At 48.3% G+C, this 22,148-nt stretch overlaps 1 protein-coding gene across 6 annotated transcripts in view; it reads right to left on the bottom strand.

Annotated features, from left to right (window-relative positions):
* Positions 1-709: 709 nt before the first annotated feature.
* CRACR2B (calcium release activated channel regulator 2B) overlaps positions 710-22,148 on the bottom strand; it is a 49,399-nt gene continuing 27,960 nt past the window's right edge. For 3 of the 6 annotated variants that reach the window (XM_087745844.1, XM_087745846.1, XM_087745847.1), the window contains exons 6-18: positions 21,908-21,998; positions 21,685-21,777; positions 18,300-18,487; positions 17,705-17,776; positions 17,226-17,283; positions 12,932-13,011; positions 10,101-10,395; positions 9,780-9,921; positions 9,467-9,548; positions 6,847-6,961; positions 5,052-5,159; positions 4,258-4,334; positions 710-3,216 (exon numbers count right to left, since the gene is read on the bottom strand). In XM_087745844.1, the coding sequence (XP_087601970.1) occupies positions 3,132-3,216; positions 4,258-4,334; positions 5,052-5,159; positions 6,847-6,961; positions 9,467-9,548; positions 9,780-9,921; positions 10,101-10,395; positions 12,932-13,011; positions 17,226-17,283; positions 17,705-17,776; positions 18,300-18,487; positions 21,685-21,777; positions 21,908-21,998 (1,486 nt within the window). In that variant the 3' untranslated portion in view covers positions 710-3,131. Of the gene's footprint in view, positions 3,217-4,257; positions 4,335-4,944; positions 5,160-6,846; positions 6,962-9,466; positions 9,549-9,779; positions 9,922-10,100; positions 10,396-12,931; positions 13,012-17,225; positions 17,284-17,704; positions 17,777-18,299; positions 18,488-21,684; positions 21,778-21,907; positions 21,999-22,148 lie in introns of those variants that run through there. The other 3 variants (XM_087745848.1, XR_015701876.1, XR_015701875.1) reach the window with 3 other exon arrangements.

Genomic DNA, 22,148 nt, shown 5'->3' on the forward strand with positions numbered 1-22,148 from the left:
TTCCAAAAGGACATTTAAATATTGTGCAGAGAGGCAACAAAAGACCATCCAGTAATAAAACCTACCCTGGTGCCTCCTGTTGTCCAAGCGCAACCTGCTCAAACTCTGTGCCCCTTTGAAACAAAAGTCCACCCTGTTGCTGCTAAAAAAAGATGTTACAATGAGCTAACTGTGCTATCAGTTGGTAGCAAAGGAAATGAGTAATTATTTCTTTGGTCAAAGCTGCAGAGAGATTAGTTCTGTAATGCACGAACAACCAGGTGGAGCCATGCCAGGGCACCTTGTGCTTAAAAGCAACCAAATTCCTAACTCTAGTGAAAAGGGTGCATGGGGCATTATTAAAAGAAATGTTTAGTTCTACAAATATGGGTACAAGGTGAGAACGTGCCCTCTCTGAAGGCGCTACGCTGCCCCCAGACACTGGGGAAGCATCTCCCCTTCTTCTCCTCCCTGCTCTGCCTTCCCTGATCAGCTGGACTCTGGCTGCTTGAAAGAGATAAAAATAAGACTTGCACCTGTGCTACCGCCAAGACATGGGTTCCTGATCAACTCTCTCCCTACTTATAAACTTCCCGTTTGTACCACCATGGGGGACAGGCTTCTCAGCACTTCCTGAGCAGCAAGAAGGGGAGGTCACACTACAATCAGCGACTGAAGAAGGGAGGCTGAATCTCCTGCAGTGCCTGAAAAAAATCTCTCAACACAACCATTTGTAAGACAGCATTTCTTTATTGCCTGTACTCTGCTTGCACACTAAGAAAACATGCTTAAGGTTGTACATTAAAAAAACCCACGTGGTAGTTCTTGCCATTGCAATATGACAGCACTGATAAAGGTAATACATAGACTGGCCTGTATTTGTGTGTCAGCTGTATTTCACGCCTTTGTCTTTCACGTACGCTGTGCACAGTGTGGGAGGTGCGCGTTCAGACCACGTTAGCAGGCTGGCTCCTGCTCTCTTCCTTCTGCAGCAACTGCCCAAATCCTGCTGCTGCAGGTAAGTAAATGTTAGCATTACTGATGTGCCCTGACCAAAGATGCCAGTTCTTAGTCAGCGCCACTCCTTATTAACCTGTGACTGGAACATGATGCAGAGGAATCATTGACAGCAGCTCCCCCAACTCAGGTAGTGAGTTTGACCTATTCAACGGGTGGCAATGTCTGTGCTCCTTCATGTCCACATCGGCTAGAAAGCCAGAAAGCTATGTCTGCGTTCAGATTACAGGTGGTTTCTGAAAACAGAGAGGATTTCCCTTCCCAAACACTGTTTCTTGCGAACACGAGCAGTTCCACTGGCAGCACTGCTGGTGTTACTCTAGACTCCACACCAGCAGCCCTGATTCCTTCTGGACCTCTTCTAACTTTCTGATCCCCAGTCTCTGGAAGGCATTACTGCAGTTAAATACACTGTGAACCACAGCCAGCCAGCAGTAAGGACTGAGCAGGAGCTTATTACTTTTAGCTATTCCTTTTAGTCAGGAATCCTGCTCTTCCGGAGAAAAACTTCCTCTTTCCTATCAGGAGTAAAGGGCACAGGGAGGAACCATGGAAATTCGTTGTAACCCTGATGGGGCGTAGGTGACTCAGAGCACTTTTCCTGCATGGGATATTCCCAGAGAAATTTGTGCAATAAACAGACATTCAGAGTAATCACCTTATCCCAAGAGAGGAACGACAGTGAATAAATATAGGCCTTCCCTATGCTGCAAGGTTGGGGGCTACTTCACGGCTGCAGTATTGCATCTTGTGCCTAAAACGTCAAAGTCACGTACAGAAACAGGCTCAAAGAAGAAAGGGAACAGGGCATTACAAAAAAAAAGCTCACTTAGTCCCACAAGGCTTTGAGAGCAACGGAGCTACAAGATAGAAAGCATCACACCCAAGGGAACACCGGGGGCTTCACGCCCAGGCACAGCGGCAGCTACGCTGAGAGGCGCACTTTTGGGGCCAGTGCCTACCTCAGCCCACTCCTCCCCTCGCCCTTCTTTGCCCCACTCCTCAGTGACAAGGCGGCCCCTTCCCAATAGGAACAGGTTCAACCCTGCTCTTTCTCGGGCCCTTCACCAGGAAAGTGAGGTTATTGCACGAGGCCGCCGCAAGAGAAGAAGCTTCACTAGGTATGTTTCACACAGGCAGCTCCCTTCTGCTTCCAGCCCGGGCACATTTGAAAGCACTGTGCTCAGGCTAGCAGGGTGGGGTCTTCCAGTACCACAGACCAGTCAGTTCCCAGTTGCTGGAGACTCTTCAGGAAAGGGTAAGAGAATGGGAGGAAACAGGCAGCATTCAGCCTTAAAACAGGCTATATATGGCCCCCCTAGTATGTACAGCACAGCTCCCGCAACGGGTTATGAATCAGCAGCACATGCCAGCACCTGCGAGTCCCAGGGCAACTGCTCTCTGTTCTGTAAACAGTAAGAGAGGGACAGTAACAAGGTCCATTCGGGTAACAAAGTAAAGAAAGCCATCGGGATGACTTGTTTTATCAGTTCCTACTATATCCACGTATGGAATCAGTTAGCTACAATGTTGGCAAGTCAAACCAAATTTCATAGTAAATACAGGGCCTGATCCAGATTTTACAGGAACTGGTGGAGATTTTCCCGCTTACCACAGCAGGCTTTCAGCTGGGCTCTGCTGTTACAGAACCAAGAAGAGATGCTGCTTTTTGAGACGGATGTATCACTGCCTAGAGCTAGCCCAAATTTAAAATAATTTCTTCATTTCTTACACTAAAATTCTATTTAACACAGCACCCACCGTGTCCTCCATTCTCTGCTGATAGGCCACTTCTTTGCCAGCAAGAAAAGGAATAAGACTTCATCCTTGTACAGGGAAGCAACCTCTCCAGACAGAAGGCCCAGTTTGTGCTATTAGCCAAGACCAGCCGAATTCCCCCAAAGAAGCAGAGGCCTCCAGAGACCAGGGCTGAGCGCAGAGCTGGGAAATGGAACAATGCAGATCATATGCGCATTTTGACCTGATTTAGTGCCTTGAAATTCCCAGATGGGGAAAAGCTGCAGCTTCCCCAGGTCTCTGCAGAGCTGATACCATCAGATTCGGCTTGCTCAAAAGGAATCCCAGCTTAGTGAAACGGTGTTGGCACATGTCTCTTGCTGACACATCCATGTGCCTTATGTGCAGCACCCTTTCCTCCTGCTGACATCTTCCAGCTGCAGGGCACTCTCCCTCTGCCTGTCTTCTTGTGCTGTCAGCAACCTGGAACAAGCAGCACAGATCAGGAACACAACCCAGTTACCGAGATCTTCCTGCCAAGGCATTTGGCTCTGCCCTTTGCTCCCTATCAGCCAGGGACATTTAGGATTGTAAAAAGTGACGAGTCCCAAGACCGGGCTTGTCTGGAATTCGGGCTAGATAAACCACACAGAAAATGAGCATGAAATTCCAGGGAACAGGGAAAGAAACTGAACACACAGAAGAGGGGACAGTATGGCTTAGTAGTCAGAGCATCAGACCGGGGCGTGAGTGGTCTATGCCTTATTCCCAAGCTCCCACATTGATCATTGATGGCAGAATCCCGGGCTGTTTGATTCACCTGTCTGGGCCATCTCGGGCAGCAGCATGGCAATAAAGCATGCTGAAGGCATATGCTACAGGAGACACGGTTTGCCTAGCTAGTAAGTAAATCATCCCAGTTAATGAACAGCTAAGTCCTGCTCTGAATTTAACAGAGATGATGCAGCAGGAGGTGAAGGGATAAAAGAAAACAAAAGGATATTTTTCTTGCAAGATTTCAAAGACTTTTTTCAAAACTACTTGCTTTTTTAAAAACTAAAAGTCTTGGAGCAAACTTCTTTCAGCCTTACAAAGTGTCTTATCTCCCTTTAAAAATATTGCCACCAAAATATCACATTCTGTATAATGCTTAATAAGATACGGAAGAAAAAACCCTTAGAGATGCATGCAGACTTCAAACTGAAAATGCCAACTTAAAATCTGGGATAGTACACAAGGTTTTTGTGATGAAATATTCAAATTAAACTCCCAATCTTTCAACAGCCAGCTCTGCCAGACGAAACTTTGCACGCGATAATGTCCAGTCTGCACTTGGTGCTCTCCAGGCACAGAAGACAAGGACCTGGAGTCAGGGGGAAGAGCACATTGCTCCAGGTCTTTTTTGTGACATGGCAGAAAGTCAGTCTCTGACAACCCCCTTTTCTTGCCCATTCCCCAGGAGAGCCCACACCAATCACCTACAGCTGGGGAAACATCCCAGGGTGACTGTTCCTGGTCACTGACCTGGCCATGTGCAGCATGGGCTCCATGATGTTATAGCCAGTCATCGCGCTGCACTCGTAGAAGACAGCCTTGTATTCCTGCCAGAGAGCACAGCAAGCACCCATGTTGGCTGCCAGTTCTCCCCCACCATTCACCCACACCCCTGGGAGCTGGCCCACCCTCGTCGCTGGGAACTCTGCCGAGAGCAGTGGGGGCCAGGAGGGTGGCTGTTACCACCCTGCTGGGGCGCACGCCCTGCTCACCAACCCAGCATTGGCGGCCCAGCCAGAGTGTCCAAAAAGGAACACTGGGGAAGTTATTTGGGAAGAAAAAACATCTGCCCAGGGTACTTGGATTCTCTTATCTTTGTGTTACAGAGTCCAGAAGATGAGGAACACCTCTGAAACCCTGCATCCTCCCACCCAGAGGCCAAGGTACCAGTGGGCATGCAGGGAGTGAGAAAGGAGGCAGGACGATTTTGCGAGCATGCATTAGGGGAGTCCCCAAAACAGCCATGCATGCTCCCCTCAAAGACTGAGCATCACTGTAAGGAGGCATCAAGCCTCAAGAGAAATACATGAGCATGCCTCAAGGGCCATTGTCTGCCACATGCTGGCCACCACCTCATCCTCCCTGGTACCAGAGGGATATCGGTACATGTTTGCATTGGAGAAACGGGGCGGGGGGGGGGGGGGGGAGGGAAGATACCATACTGGGAAATGGCTCCAAGAAGGGCTTCCTGCCAGCCAGGCTGCCCTGCTCACAGCTGGAGGGGCGCTGCAGAGTGGGTCTAGCAGCAGAGCACAGAATCACACCTTCGCCAGCCTTTCCCCCTCCACCTTGGGCACATTCTGTGTCTCTCTCTGCGCAGCGTCCGTTTTATTTCCAAGCAGAAAGACCACAGCTCCATCCTCGATACCTTCCTGCAAAAGAGACAGAGTAAAGCACGCTAGAGACTCAGCTGAGGGAGGGAAATATCTTGGAGCAGATCCTGTTCCAGCTCATGCAAACAAGACCCTCAGTGGCAGCAGGATCAGGCCCCTTTAGCTCATTAAAGGGCCATTCCTCAAACAGCCCCAGGGATTTGTGGAAGGAAGCTTAAACTACGGGAATGTATTTCAAATGTTTGGTATGTACAGCTGGGATGCTGAGAGAGGGGAGTCAGGATATAAGCTCCTCTCTGGGAAATAACAAGCCTAAAGAAAAGTAGTTTGCCCCATAGGCTGTTTGCAATTTAAGTTCAGGCAGAGCTTCTTATTAAGTTGAATAGTTTTTGTGTATATGTGCGGTACTATTTGTCTGATGTGCTGTCCTAAACTCAACCACCCCTTGCTGAAAATCCACTGGCCAAGCAAGCTAAGCAACTTTCAACTCTTATATAGAGTCGCTGTAGGAACTGTTATTCCTAGGTGATTCCTGGAGCCCATTACCTTTGGTAAAACTCCCTCTAGTTCCACTGGCTCACTAGAACATCACCAGAGTAAGGACTGCAGAATGGGGCTCCAAGTTATTTCTAAACTTGACTGCCCTGGATAACTTACAGTACCTGAAGAGCTTCAAAGCAAGATAAATACTAAGATGTGGAAAGGAAAAGAAGAGAGACTATTAAAAGTTACAGATTTCAGGTACTTTGATTTTCTGTGTGCTCAGTTTAACCTTCCTGAAGGGAGCCTGATTTTCAGAGGCTGGTTAGTTTTGAAAATCTTAACCTCTGATCTTTTAGAGTCCAAAGAAATAGCTAAGTGGTGTTTTGGTTTTTTTTTTTTGCCAACAGGCCTGTGGAAGTTAATAATATTAGAAACCTCCAACCTATGCTTATTCATTTCACTTAGATCTTGGTTTTTGAGACTCAGCACAACCAAAACAAAACCACCCTTGACAATTTCCCTTCAGCTCTGAGTCATCTACACACAACTTATTTAAATTATACAGACAGGTATTTTTGTCTCTGCTAGCAGATACAAGCCACAGACGAATGCTTTTATTGAGAGTTTGAAAATAAAAAGCAGAGGGGCAGATTACAGTATTAATACACAGTCACCAAATAAAAAAGAAAAAAAAAAGTCAACTGTTAAAGTTGAAGCAAATGAGGAAAAAAAAAAGCTATTACTAATATTTCAATCTCATCTAGAAATCTCAAAGCAGAGTCAGGATGTGATCATGCGAAGCGCTGTGCATGCATGCTGCAGGTCTGAGCCTAAATGCACCAGGGCCGTCTCCCTTTCCTGTGCGTAGGCTGGACATCAGGAGATCTCCTTGCCTGAGCACAGGTGTGATGTGACCATGTTTAGGAGACATGGCCAATGCACATGGGCTGCTTACAAACACACATTACTGTTTTGGCAGGTCCCACCATCTTCTGCCATAGAAACAGCCCTCTCATTTAATGGGCTACCACTGGCCTTGGTATCTTCAACAAGAAGCCCCTGGTCCCAGACTGACTACCACAGGCAGTACCCATAGCATCTGCTTTGATAATTCATCTTCCCATGGTCAATAGGCCCTCCTGGGGCGTCAGAGAACATCGCTCCCAGACAGACTGTTGGAGCTGGTCTGCAGCTAGGCAGTGGCAGCACCACCGGCATTAGAAAGCCAAGGCCCCACTCTCACCTGGACGCTGCTCATCCAATTCCGCACCGCCGTGAAGGAGCACTCAGCCGTAATGTCGTACATCACCAGAATCCCGTCCGCCTTCCGGAAATACTGCTTGGTAATGCTCCGAAACCTGAGCCCAAATGAAACCAAAGGCACTCTCAGAACCACAGCTGTGTAATGACCAGAAGCAGAATGGGATTATCTGTCTTTCAGTGCAGGCTCTCTGCAAGGCCTGGCAGCCCCTGTATGTGAGATGTGTCCCCTGGGGCTGGTGTGTACAGACTGGCGACAGACAGGTCAGATCCTTGCACCTTTGAGGCAGGTCAGGCAGCCATGCGTAAGCAGGAGTCTTTCCAAACACATGGTGCTGAGAAGGCAGGAAGACCTTTGCAGGTCAGGAGGAAAGAAACAGAAGAATCTGTTTAGGTGGGATAGGAAAAGGTAATTGCCTATAAAAAGGGAAATGGATGGAAAAGCCATGACCTTTCTCTAGAGTCTGGAAGAATCTGCAGACTAAGCTGCACCACAGTATAAACAAGGCATGCATAATATCTGCCCCAGTGCTGCCAAAACAGCAATTAAGATCTTAGCATCAATACAGTCTGTTTCCAGTTCTGAATCTATAAAGCAATGCCATCATACATAAAATCAGCAGTTAGACACAATTTCCAGGAGAAACTCCCACCAGACACCTACTGTGTCCTGTGGGTACCAGTTAGAACCACAGACTTGTATTTTGGGAATAAATTCCAACAAAAACCAAAATCAAACCAAAACAAAAACCCAAACCGTAAAATCTGTAAGCAGCTTCTGACAAGGCCATGATATAACCACACTGATTACAAACTGATGAAATTAAATGCAACACAAATACTGAGATCTCACCAGAGAGCTATGTATTTCAGCCCTGCACAGGATAACAAGCTCTCCTATTCTATTAAGAGCCAACAAAACCTACAGCAAGTAGCGACCCTCCTGAACTCCTCAGATGATTGCCTGAAGCCTGTTCTTTCTCACTACAATAAGGGCATGACATTCTGGCAACTACCCAACTGAGAAAGCACAAACTCTATTTTTGGCAGTCAAGGTACACCTCTGGAGCTACAGGACAGGTTAGATGCTCCAGAAGAAACATCAAATGTAGCGTGCACCAGTCTCAGGAAGTCACTCCTTGCACGCTCCAAGTGGTTCCTCTCTCTCTTCCATAGGATAATCACAGTTGGACACCTCCAGTTAGGAATAATTAATATTCCTCTAGAAGAAAGAAAAGCTTTTGCTTCTTCCCAGGTCTCCTATTCAATATCAGCATTGAGCCAAGTTCTCTCTTGCAAGTACATGTCTAAGACCTGCTAATGCTGCAGGGGCCTACCCTAAAGGTCCTTCTGCAGAGACAATATCTTGAATTTGGCCTCTGATGCAATCTCGCCTCAGTAAAATGTCACACTTCATGTCATAACAACTCTCCTTACTGCTCAGCTTCAGCACTGAAATAACTACAGGAGTCCCCTCAAAAATCATTATTTCTTCAGCATGAAGCTTGATTTTGGAAAAAATAGTTTGCTTTTCAATAGATACTCCTACATTCCCACCAAGTACATTCCCACCAGGTCTGCATGGTCTAGCTGACTGCGGTAGACGGCATCATTGCTCTGTTGGCACAGCTCAGGATTATAATATTTCCATGACCTCAGCTGCCTGCATAACATATTTAGCCCAAAATACCCAGTACTTATTTTTGCCAGGCTCTTGAGGTTAACAGCCCCCTTGAAATAGCTCTTCATCTTCAGCTTCCAAGTGCATCCTAAATAAAGTCTAATAATTTACATGACGATAATGGTGGGCCTATGTCTCTAGTAGCAGATGAGGGTCAAGTGTGTCCTCTATTACTCTGATCCTCACCGACAGTGCTGGTAATATCCAGTGACGGCCCATGCTTTTGAAACTAGAGGCCTTCAGATGAGGAACTCATTCACTGTCGCAAAAAGCTACACTGCCCACCTATCAAGGATTATCACTTCCACGAGTCCGTCAGCAGAAGGGACAGTGGAAGGGGCCAATAACTTCACTGACAGAGTCCAGCAGGGTACTTCAAATCACAGGTCAAGCTAATTCAGCTGGCTTTGTCTGAATCACATCTGGAAAGGTTCACACCCTCCTTTCCACCCTCTGAATAGCAAATGGGGGTGAGCAGCTGGGGGCAGCAGTAGCACAACTGAATCTGAGAACAGGATGTCTATCCAGAGCCTTCATTTCTATCCTAATCTGCAGCCCTGTCCTGCAGCTTTTCCCAGAAGCAGGCTGATGCAGGAGAGCTTTGAGGGCTAGAGGAGCTTCAAACCCCATACCATACAGTGATTTATGGATAGACTACCTGAAGCCACAAGCATGCAGGTCAGACACATGGAATACTACTTTTCCGTCTCTTCAGGCCCTGCTTCACAGCCACAGCTTCTAGAAATCTCCAAAACAGACCTTTGCTGCAGGTTCAGCACTGGAATAGCTGCTGCAACCTCTCTGGTCCTTCTGAAGCTAACAATTTTCCCAGAGACAGAAACCAGGTGCACGCACTCTTTCCCTTTCCTCCCATTTCCTACACTGAGTCTGGCAGTAGGGCATCCTCACAGAAATTGCTTACCTTTCTTGTCCAGCTGTATCCCACAGCTGTAAGGCAACCTGGGTGTTATCCACCATCAGACTCTTCACCTGGTAATCAATACCTGTCAGGAAGGTAACAAGGATCATAAGATAGGATGGGGAGAGAGCAGCTTGCCATTGCAAGGCAGATGGCCAAGATCAACACCATTTAGTTCAGGGAAATTGCAAGATTGATTCAAAATTGGGCAAGGGACCATCTTTACCTTTAGTTGGGCTAAAATACAGGCAAAAAGCATGTGTCCAGGCTGACTTTCCCACCCTTAGCCAGATGAGTCAGGAACCCTGTTACTTACCAATGGTTGCATTGAGGTCAGCCAAGAACCTGTCATAGCAGAAGCGGTGGATGAAGGAACTCTTCCCAACACCGGAGTTCCCTACAAACACCACTTTAAAGATGCGGTCTGGGGAACAGCTGGCTGGTTCTAGTGCCTGGAGCTACAATGAAAGAAAGGGATGCAGTTTTAAAAAGCCCAGCTGCGGACTGTGCTTTGATTTAGGCGTTGGACCCCTGCACTATAAACCTATGGAGCTGGAGTTAGACGGGAAGAGAGTCAGAAACCCTCAAGTCCCTGATAGCTGGTGTTTGAGGAAGAACCCCAAGTAATTAGACTCACCCTGGTTTCAGTGCCAACAGGCTGTCCTCTAGGAGGCAATGGAGCATCATCTAATCCATCTGCATTTTTTCTACAGTCAGCATCACCCATCAAAGTCATCTTCAACCACTCAGCATCTGCTGCCAATGACCATCTCTCTTTGTCTCTGCTCTTCTCTTCGAAGCTGGTGCTGCCTCCTTCTCCTGTCTTCAGCCATGTCGCGTTGCCTGGGAAGTATTTACAGTTCTTTCTGCTGGGTTCTTCCGCTGCCACATCCACCAGGAAAGCGAAGGGAAGGTCCGCAGAGGACAGCTGTCTGTATTAAAGCGCACAGGCACCACAAATAGGGTGGGAGGGGGAGAGGAAAAGGAGGAGGTTGCAAATTCCCAAAACAACCAATGCAATCCAATTAGTGCATATGCAACGCTTGCAGGAACTCTGCTTCATACATATACTCCCCATACTCCCTGTGACTAAGGCATCAGCAGCACCCCTAGGGAAAGAGAGACAGCTCACTTGACCTATGCTGTACTCATATGTGCCGACATATATTTCATTAATTTTAATAAAAATTCCCACCTTCTGGATTTTTCAAGCGTTCTTTGCCTCCCACTTCCCTCAGTACTGAAAAATGAGGCAAAGCATACAAAGGTGGCAACAGGAAAAACATTAAAAAAAAAAAGGCAACAACCCCCCTCTATTTTTGTTACCAAATACAGCACAGAAAGAAGTAACGAAGGTTTCAAGGTCAGTGAAAAGGGTCTTGACAGAAGGCAGCGGGGCGGGGGCTGGCTGATCGTCCTCGGGGTGGCCTTCGGCAGTGCGCACACCCGTACTGCCCTCTGCTGAAGGCACACCCCCGTGCGCCTGGAAACCACCCCATCACCTCCCGAACACGGCTGTAGCAGGGTCTTACGGAGTCCAGGCAGCAGAAACCTGCCACAGGTGTGCTAATTGTAGTGAGCATGCTCACACCAGGGTCACTTTGCCTGGTGTTGGCTCTGCTCTGGCCTGCATCCACTCCCGGCCCGAGGTAAGGGAGCCAGGACCTGAAAGATGTTTGTTTTATAAAGCTTCCAACCAGCCACGCTGCGCTCTCAACAGCAAGAAATCCCCAGGACCCCTGCCCGAGCTGTGGTAGTGGGGAGCAGGTGGTGCAATGACTGTGCCTACACAAGAGCAGGCTAACGCACTTTGTTCGCTGGGGGTAGAACTGACATGGTAAGTGGAGGAACAGTGCTCAGAAGAACTGCTAGAATAACCGATTTACACTGCTGGAATCATTGCTGAGGAGCAAGGCAGCGTCTCGGCTCTGCCTTGACTTTCTATGGTTAAAGAACTAGACAAAGGGAGTGAGATGGCTTAGAACTCAAAGGGCTTTATCCACCACAGGTATCTCCATTGCCTTCATTGCCCACCAGATTGCATTTGGAAGCAAATTAGAGAGACAAGAGGCTTACTACATTCAATCTCTTCAGAGGCAGCACATCCCACCTCTCTGCAACATTTTTCTCTTGCTACTAGTGCAGAAATCAAAGCAACAACTCTCCTCTCTCACTCCTGTGAGTACACCTCACCAGGGCTGCAAAATTCACCTGCTGCCATGCCTACACGTTTTCTGTGAAAGGGAGCTCACATTCCTGGTTGTCCTCCCTGCATCTGCCCCAAATGCCAGCCCAGAGCCAGGCCAGCTGGAACCTCTCCCCATGGAAAAGAGATACGTCCTCACAGGCTCACGGAAATGGCCCCCATCTCCCAGGGCTGGCAGGAGTCGCAGCAATGAGGGGCTGAGACTCAAAAGCCTCTTTGGGAGGGGGGAAAAAAAGGGACAAACACAAAACTTTCTGAACAGTGCCTCCAGATCTAATGGATTTTATTCATGTTTCTCAAGCAATGTGGTGTGACACAGCACTGGGACAGAGACAGGACCAACAAATACCTCTCCCCTCCTCACATCACCCTCACCTGTTGTTAAGCCTTTCAGGTAGATTTATGCCAGCAGCAGCTAGCAGGATCTTTTCAAGAAATAGCTGGGGAGGAGGATGGGAGAACTTGGTTGTCTGATCCCATGGATAACATGTCTGCCTATCCATGCTTTCCTCCTACTTACCTCAGACTACGCACTTCCTACAGCCAGTGTTTACCAGCTCCCCAGAGGAGAAAGCAGAGCCATGAAAGAGCTCTGCTTCAGACCTATCCAAGCAACCTCCCAGCTGGGGCTCAAGAATCAGCCCCGCTCCACCCGGTTTTCCATCAGTCCATGAGCCCAGGAGCCTGAAGCTCAATTCTTAATTAAGTGTGGAGGGAGACAGGCAGGTTGAACCCACCTGGAGCTGGGCCCTCTCCTTGGGGCTTTCGGCTGCCAGAGAGAACACAAGCCTTGTGCAACTCCTGCCCTCTCCCATGCCCCAGGGATATGTGCTCTGGCATGAGGCGCCAGTGGACAGGATTTCTGCCCAAGGAGGAACTGGCACACGTGGGAGATGATCCAGTCATTTTAATGGAGCTGCCTGACTTGGTCAGAGGCAGCCTTTGTGACTCCCATCCCATGAACACTCCCACAGCTTCTGATAGCACTTAGGTTTGCTCACCCATTGCTGCACGTAGAAGCAGCTGAGGAGGGGTCACCCCCCTGTGGAAGTTAGCTAACAGCATCCTCAGCTTCACACTGAGCCAACACCACCTGATGCCAAGAGGCAGCTAGAGCCACAGTCAAGCTGCAGCCCCCCCATGCTCCCAAAACCAGCCAGCACCAAGGTGGGAGAACTTAGACACAGGACACAGCTTGACTGACAGGGTACTCCAGTGGGCACAGACTGACACCACGAACACAACACAGACGCCCATCTAACCGTTTGACTGGCTTGTCGTCCAGCAGGTAACTGCCTAGCACTGACCCTTTCTTCAACAGGGGCTTTTTGCTCTGAGTCGCCTGGAAGTTGAAAAGAGAAGGGATGAAGAATGCGATTAGGACCCAGGAACCTGACCAGCCCCAGTTCAACCACTTGCCACCTCCGCAGACCATTCTGGGGAGGCAAGGCTGGAGCTCTTGCAGCCCCACACCATGCAGTTGTAGTGCCCCCCTGGCAGGCTTGAACAGAGGTGAGCACAGGGCTTGCTTTTCTCAGTTCAGCTCGTTTAACTCATGCAAGAAGCCATCACTGATGCTGCTTTCCCCTTTGCAACAAAATCCATCAAAAATGGTGGTGCTCCAAATTGAACTCTTCCTCTAGCCAGCCAGAGCTTTCATTTCTGTGGTTTGTTCTCCACTTGGTCTCACAGCTGAATCTCTCTTTCCCCACCTGCCTTTTTATTATGCTGATGTTTTGTGGGACAGACCAATTGCCCCTTCCTCAGAAGGCACTAGTACCCCTCCTCCACTGGTACTCACCCAGAGCTGCCCATGCACCATAGGAAAGAAAGGAGACTGCTCTGCAAAGGGCCATGCACATGGTCTGCCCTACATGAACGTCCCTATCCATGCTTTCCTCCTACTTACCTCAGACTACACACTTCCTACAGCCAGTGTTTACCAGCTCCCCAGAGGAGAAAGCAGGACAACTCTTCTTGCAACCCTCTTCCCCCCCATACAGCAGTTTTGTCACCCCCACAGAGTCAAAGATGAGCAACTTGCCCAAGATCACACAGGAGCAGCTGTGGCAGAGAGGATTCCCCTGCCAGCTCCCTCAGATGCCATGCCAAAGCCTAGGCCCCCCCCCAAACGGACTGGCTAACCGCTCTGGCTACACACACAAAACATGAAGTGAGACAGCGTGGCAAGGTGCCCACCGCCTTGGCGCTGGGGAAAAGGGAGATGGGCTCACTCTGTAAGCCTGGAGATTCCTGACACGTCCTTACAAGTTATTTCTGGGGGTAAAGGTGGGGAAAGAAGAGTCTGCAGCCTGCCAGATCTGCCTCTGGCAGCAGTTTTGAACTGACCAAACACCTGCAGGCAGCTCTGGGCAGACCTTCCTTTGTGCTGCCCACAGCCCAAGGGAGGACTATGGAGATTATTTCTGCAATAACCCCTGGCTTATTTTAAAAGGCAAAAAATTAAGCTGCTGCTTTGTTGGCCAGAACTCCCAGGACACCTTTACCGCAACGCAGTCCAACAAAAGGAGACACTCCGGTCTCCACAGAGGACCTCACCCAACTAGGAATTTTGAGGGGAAAAACCTCAAAACATCTTTTACATGTAAAACTGGTGTTCAAGAAAAGCTCCAGCCTCAGAAACAATCCAGCACCGAGAGGTTCACAGCTGTGAAGCACCTATCTTCCAAGGCAAAGGACCCCCAAGTGTGTAGTGACCCTTTGGTCACTACACTATCAGCTATCAGGCTGTGGTTCAGCCAACCCATGGTTCTCCAGTGGGGAAGCTCTCAGAGTTTGAGCAGGTTCACTCACAGGCACTCTCTAGACACACAGAAACAAGAAAGTCGTGTTACGGCCCACTGGGGCTGAGTCGCAAGCTTCAAGTCATCTATGGAGCAAAGGGAGTCCCAGGCAATCTGCTATAGCACCACCCTACCTGGAGAGGAAGCAGCCTGCAGAGTACATACCTGGGTAAGAAAGGAGAAACAACGGGCACGTTTTGCCATTGGTTCTGCCATGCTTTATTGGCCTGCCAAGTTTGTGTGACTTTTGGCTCTTCACCGGGATGGTAAAGGGACAGACGCAACATCACAGCTGTACAACACACGATGGCAAGGATTCCACAACAACACTAGCACATGTACAAGCATTTTGGATGGGAAAAATTCTGGTTTATCAGTGAAATACAAATACGTGTCCAATGTAGTCAAAGTCCCAAAACACTCTTCATGATAAGCAGACATGAAATTTGCTCTGTCAACATAACAGCATGAAAGCATAACTCCATAGCCAGATGGGTCATGGGTGTGAAATTGAACCTGCCACCCCTGGATCTTAAAAGCACCCAGCAGTGGTTTGCACACAGGCAGAAATAGCCACACATTGCTATATGTGACCTAGCCACTGGGGCAAAACAGTGCCCCACAGTGCCATGGGGCCAGGGTCTGCCCACCCTGGCAAGGGCAGAAACTCTTATGAAGAGCAAGGTATTAAGCTGGGCACCGAGAAGTGCAAAGGAGCAGCGGCTGGGTTGCTATCAGCTGTGTACAGCCCAACTCCTCCTTCCAACCACTTCAAAATCTTTGCTATGAAAGACCCACTGTTCATCACACTTTCATTTCACAGAAATAACACAACTCTTCCCAATACTAACAGAGGGTATTAAGCCTTGGGTTCCTTTTTAGCCTGTAAAAGCATTGATACACTCTGCCAGAGAGTGTGCACACACTAGGGATCCCCATCAGAAGGCTGGACTCTTCTTTTTGCTGCTGCAGGGAAGTATTGCTATTTTCTCTCCCCCTTAAGGTGGGACAGGCTGGACAGCAGATCTTCTGCAGGTGTATGATGATAGCAGCATCTCTGTAATCCCTTGGAGGCCTGCTTTCCTGTGCACTGAAATGAGAGTGGCCAACGAGATGTCCTGGCTGACAAAGGAAAAAAAACCTTACTCCAGTACAGGCTTCATCTGCCCAGCATGACACAGGCTTGCCAGATGAGCAATGACAGTAGGAGGAGTTCACCCTGCTGCCCCACCCCTACTACCAGCACAGGGAGAAGGGAGAAAGCAGCTCCTCTGTGCTATGACTCTCTCTGCTAGGCTCTCTCTTAGGTCCACCTGCCAACTGTCATGTTTCAGAGCAGCCCTGAGCAGGTCCTAGCAGGGGAAAAGGAGAGAATAGAGGAGAAGCAGACAAGCTTTGCACACACAGAGGCACATACCTGAACCATGGTCTCAATGGGCCACCCGCCCCACACACAGGAACCCAGAAGCTGACGAAGCACCACACATGGAAAGGAGGAGAATAAACCATTTTCTTTGCCTGCTTGCACTGGACTCTTACAGAGTGACTGTGTTTATTACTTCTCCAAGAGGGAGCGGGAAGCTCTGGTGCACACACACACTTAGCAGCTTTAAAAATGAAAAAAACAAAACCAAAAACAAACAAAAAACAACCAAAACACAAGAAACCCAAAACAAAACCAACAAAAAGCCCCAACAAAACAAAAACAAAACAAAACTTTTTCACATTTCAGAAACACACACACAAAGGCACATGCACACACACCTCACCTCCATCCATACCAGTTATTTAATTTATTTTACACAGCTGCTGCTCCACTTGGAGAACTCCAGCCTCTCCCCCAGCAGGGCATCTCATCCCCTACCTGGGCATGATCCCCGTGCTTCCTTCCCCATTCCCTTACACACCAGCCAGAAAGTCTCTCGCAGCCTACCACTGCCTGTCCTCACTGCAAGACAGTTACTTCCAGATTTCCAAGTGGGGCATGGTGGCAAAGCAGGCAAAGACACATGGTGACAGGGATGGGTCCAAGAAGAGCACAGAGCAGCCTTGCCAGTGACATTTGGGAACAGAAAGACTTTTTCATGAAAAAATAATAAGAATTAAAAATAGATCACGTATTTGTACTTATCTTGGAGACTGGGAAAAGCCAGAGATGGAGTTGACTGTTCCAGATGTCAGAGGTCCCCTGCTTTCTCCTAGCCCTATGACACAAGGCTCACTGCTGCACCTCCACCCCAGCAGAGCTCACGGGAATGGGGAGCTGACCCAGAGGAACATCTGAAAACGTCCGCTACAAACTCAAGGGGTCAGAGAAACTCTAAACCCCTCCCATGCCCTGCCACCCCCAGTCAGCCAGCAGCACTTATGGGAATCCATCTTCTTCCTCACCACCCAGCTCCAGGGATGCATCCAGCTTCACTCCCCTCCTTGCATGTGCTCAGCACCTGTCACAACGCACAGACTCCACGTGTGCAGCAGACAGCACCCTCTGCAGTCCTGCACGGGGCTGCATGACAGTCACAAGCTAGCATGCCTTGGGTTAAACCTGGGTAGTTGGCAACAGCAACCAGCAGAGCTCATCCTAGCATGGGCAGAGAGGTGCTGTGAAGTCTGTATTAGGCACCACACCAGGCCTCGTGAGCTCAGGTCATTGTCCCCCGTGGAAGTGACAGGCCACCGAGTGGTGACAGCAACAGCAGCAGATGGAAGGAGGGTGGTTGGGAATTAGGATTTTCTTTCTTAGACTAACCAGCTTCTTGGCTTCAAAAGCGTCTCGCTCATCTCGAAGTTTCTTGTTCATCTCTCTGCTCCAAAGCAAGACACAGGAGAGACACAATGAAGCACTCATCAAAAATGGAGTAAAGACTAACATTTGAAAGCTAGGACAGAAAGGGAGCTTGGGACACAGATAAAGATGTTATTTATTGCCAGACATGTTGGGATTTCCATGTATCCCAGCTCAGGTAATGAGCTCCACATGGTCTCATTAGCTAGCAGGAAAGACTAAATTCCTCCAGTGGAGGGATTACTTGGTGAAATAACACAGCATGTACTCTGCCAGAGCTGGCCAGATTGCACAACTCTGTCTGGACCTAGAAAAACAAGCAGTGTCTGAGCACTGCTTGAATACACTCCCATAGCTCTCTGTGGGAGAAACGAGCACAGTACTGAAACCTCAGCCCCTTATGCACACAAGATCTCAGCATCTCCCACCAGCCCTGTGCTTACCTGAGGAGCTCCAGCTGCCGAAGGAGGCTTTGTTTCTCTTTCTGCATGTTCTTGGAGACTCTAAACACATCCCTGGGCAAAGAAGATTTTAAAAGGGGCAATAAGTTAATGGGAGAGGAAATACAAACATCCTTTTCTCAAGGACACTCATGGTATTCTGAGAGATAAGGGCCTGCCCTATGGTAGGAGAATTCAGAAGAAGCAGCACTGCTGCAGGAGCTGGGATGTCTGGGTTGTACCCCAGTTCTCCCCCTCTCCTCCAACGTGAGGGCAGGCAACCCATTTTCTCCTTTCGCACTGCAGTTTCCTCAGCTGCTAGAGATGGGAAGGATGCTCACTGCCATCCGGATCCGAAACACACCAATGTTTCAGCTATGTATTACTAGATTAAGCCCAGAAACAGGAACACTGTATCACTCCCTGTTTAGGCCCATAAGACCATTAGGATATTACTTCTTTTCCTCAAGAAGAGACAGGCAATCCTCTGATGAGACCAAGGCTTCTAATCAGAGATCGTTCTTCTTTAACTACTTGCCCACCCTTCCTCCTCTACCTGGGTCCCTGCCCTGACAGCCCCTTCCCTGCCCATTCCCACCTGTCCTTCTGTTCTTGCTCAAGCTGGGCCTCCTTCTGGAGCTTCTGTAATTGCCCCTTCACCGCCTCCAGCTCCCACTTGCTTTTCTCCAGCTCTTCCAGCAGGTTTTCATTCAGGTGCCGGAGCCTTTCATTCTGCACACGGGTTTCCAGCTGCTCTGAGTTCAGAGACTGTAGCTGATGTTCCAGCTGCAATGGGAGAGGAGAAGGAGGGGTTAAGCATAGAGAGAAAGGGTTTTGTGCTACAATCATGCCTGTAAAAACAGGCTGAAAAAGCAGATGTAAACAATGAGGTGGAAGGGAGGTAAACACAACTTTGGTCTACAGGACCACCAGTGGCATCAAGAAGGTGAATTGGAAGCAATTATTTCTTATCACGCCAGCACTGGGGAGCAAGCAATGCAATTAGTCAGGCATAACTGAGGAAGTGCTTCAGGCAGCATGAGGAACTTGCTGCTATCAGGCATTGCAGAAATCAGAGTGCAAATGAGCGTCAAAGGAGGACTGGAAAAATTTGGGCAGAAGCAGGGGTGTGTCTGTTGGGACTTATTAAGCACACTTGTTGAAATGCATCCTCTAGTTTGTGGGCTTCCTGAGCCCATGGCAGCTGAAAGGGGCATATACTGAGGTGCTAGGGGTATCTCACACTACACCTAGAAAGTCAAGTGATTGGTTGGCCTTTACTACTGTTGGAGACAGTACCTCAGGCTAGAGATGTTGTTTAAATGCCAGTTTATACGTGTATATATATGTATATATAACAAATACAGTTGCACTCTAGACAGCACAGGACCCCAGCACAACTAACGAGCCTGATTTGGGAAGTTCAAAGACTGCTGTCACATACTCAACCAGTGATGGGATTCCTCATAAGTGGCTGGTGTAGTCTGGGAAAGAGTCAAAGACAGATGCAGCAGTCAAACCCACTCATCTCAGATGACAAGTAGGGCATCTCGAGAAGGATCATACCGACACTTCAGTATCTAGCCAGCCATACCAGCTAACCAGGGCCCTCTGCTGAAGCTGGTGCTACGCAGAAATTGTGGTAACCATCTGAGAACTTACAGCCCCAAAACAAAATGATACAACCCATGCTTGCAACCAGAGGGGAGCACCAGTTCTGACCAGTGTAGTAGGTGGCAGAGTCAGCCTCCGCAGGGTTCAAGGCTAGGTGGTTGTGTTAGAGACAGCAGCACAGGCAGAATACAGGACAGGAGATCACATTTCCTAAAAGTTCCCAAAAGTTTTGAGCACAGAGCCAAGGTTAGCCCTTTAAATATCACATGTGACAGCTTCTTGCCACATAGACAGAAAGTTAGGCAAGGACATGGAGAGATGTGATCTGACCACAGAGCAGGGACTCTTGTGGAAACCCATTTATACCTTCAGCCTTCCTTTTCTGCACCTTCAGATAGACTCTCAAAGGAAAAGTAAAGCAGCACACTGTGGCACAAGATAAAGTGCTTTTTTTTCTTGCTACCCTGCTTTCTGCCGGCACATGCATACAACAGTCATGAGCAGGAGTGAACAGAGCTGACCTTTCCTAGGTTCCTTGAAACACAAGCCCCACATCTCTCCCCACTGAGGCTACAAGCACAAGTCACACCCAGCATTGTCTGGAGCCTTCCAGTCCTTTGGGCATCAGGGAAAATTTGAGCATGACCACATACATATGCTGAGCAGTGGAGTTGAGACTAAGAAACAGCAACTGCTACCCACAGCCTTTGGATCTTTCAATCAGCCAGGGAACAGGCTTTAAGCAAAGCACCTGCCCCTCCCTAAGAAATCTCTATCGCACACAACGCTCCCATTTATGTTGTCTACTTGGAAGCGATACAGTAGAATAGCACAATCGCAATACTGGTCTTAGGCCACAAGAGGGACCTGATTATCCACATAGCTTAGTACAAGCCTCGGAGTTAAGAGCATCAGAAATGACCCTTTGAGTAAGAGTAAGTGTCCATGTAGCCCAGTACTCTGCCTTGACCCACAGCAAGAGGAGATGCTACCTAGAAAGAGCATGTCTGGACACCTAAATATGGTCCATTCCCCTCATACACCCCCTGCATCTGTGGTCCCTGGACTAGGGATGTTAGAGGCCACATCCTTGACTATTCCTCCTTTTAATAAACATTTACAAACCTGTTGTCCATTTGTTTGTGCAATCCATTTTTGAACTGCTGATGCTGCCTGCTGCCTGTGGCAAAAAATCCAGGACTAATCTCTATGTAAAGAAGTATGTTCTTCTAGATCAAATTCATACTGGTCTCACTGAGTGTCCCTCACCGTTGCTGTTGCACGATTTAGGGAATAACAGTTCTATGTGGACCTTATTCACCACCTTCCTGAGTCCATAAAGTTCACTTATATCTTCCCTCAGTCTCCTCCTCTCCAAAATCAAGTCTAAGCTTTCCTAGTTTCTCTTCTTAAGGCAGATGCTCTATTTCCTTAATCATCTTAGTTCTCTCTATCTTCATACTCAAGAAGGACACAGTGGAATTAGAGGAGACCAGAACTGCACACACCAATTGAGGCACATCATGGGTGTGGGCAGCAGGAAAGTTAATTATGAACTCTATCTTATTCTCAATATCCTTCCTGGTGGCACCTAAGTTTGGCTGGCCTTTCCAGCTGCTGCACAATGAGCTGATGATTTCAGAGAAGTGCTGTTTCATCCACGTCACAGCTAGGTATCCAACTTGGATACCCCCAGTCGCCAGCATCTTACAGACACCTCCCATGACTTGTTTCTGTGGGGGTCATGTCTCAGTTCTTCAGACAAAAAGGAAAAAGACATCCAGAATGGACTATCCCATACAAACATCCATGCTAGGGACGGCAGGCTAAAGGAAAGTTTCTGCTTTGATCTTTTCTGTCACTGATTAATCAGTAGGTCATTAGGTGCTGAAATGCAAATATACAGTACGTACAGCTCTAAGCGTCACAGAACTGTTCACTCTGCGTTATTTTGGAGCAGCCAGAAAACACAAACTAGAGAAATTTGGCTCTCGTATGTCCATAGACAGCTTTCTCACACACCACAAAAGGCTGCAAACTCACAGCTTCCAAATTTTTACCCCATCTTCCTTGCCAAATAGTTATTGTACAATTGATAGGAAGAAGAAAGAGAACACCAAGAGAAAACAAAGCAGGTAAGAAAATGCATGGACAAAACATTCACAGGAAGACGTTACAGTTGAAGACAAACCAATCACTTGAAGAACCACTTCAACACCTTCAGAGACAAGAGAGAACTAGACTACCTAGTACCGGATTAGCTAGTACCAACCCTCAGCAGATGAAAACCATTCTCGGTCAGAAAAAGCCTTAGCAGAAAGACAGTAGAAGGGGACATGCTTCTTTAGAAAGGATTTGGGTCCTGTTACCTTCTTCTGGCGGTAGAGGATTTTCTCCAGCTCCTGTTCTTTGCTGCGCAGTTCCTTCTGGAGCAGGTTACTCCTGTCATGTCTCAGTGCTTCCTGCAGAGGTAAAGATACACAGCTGTGCATACAACACCCAGCACGGTAAGAGCTGTTCCTTGGCCAGATGAGCCACCACCTCTTCTTCAAACCAGAGGAAGTTTGACTTCAGCCAAGAGCGATGAGGTACCTGGCAGATCAACCTCTCCCGTTCTGCTTTGATCTGTTGCTCCATTTCTTCATAAAGGCACCTGACTTCTCGGTCATGGTCTGTCTCCTTCCTACAAAAGGCAGGACGCACACAGGTCAGGAGAGAGAAAGAGAATACAGAAAGAAAACAGGAGAGGAGGGTGGAAACAGATTCCCACTAACACCTGTGTGGCATCGAGTGGGATTTTAACCAGACCAAATGTTATGGGTGGGCACTGATG

This window comes from Nipponia nippon, unplaced genomic scaffold, assembly GCF_047370975.1.
Source record: "Nipponia nippon isolate SJK-2023a ecotype South Korea unplaced genomic scaffold, ASM4737097v1 scaffold_10, whole genome shotgun sequence".
NCBI classification, from domain to species: Eukaryota; Metazoa; Chordata; class Aves; order Pelecaniformes; family Threskiornithidae; genus Nipponia; species Nipponia nippon.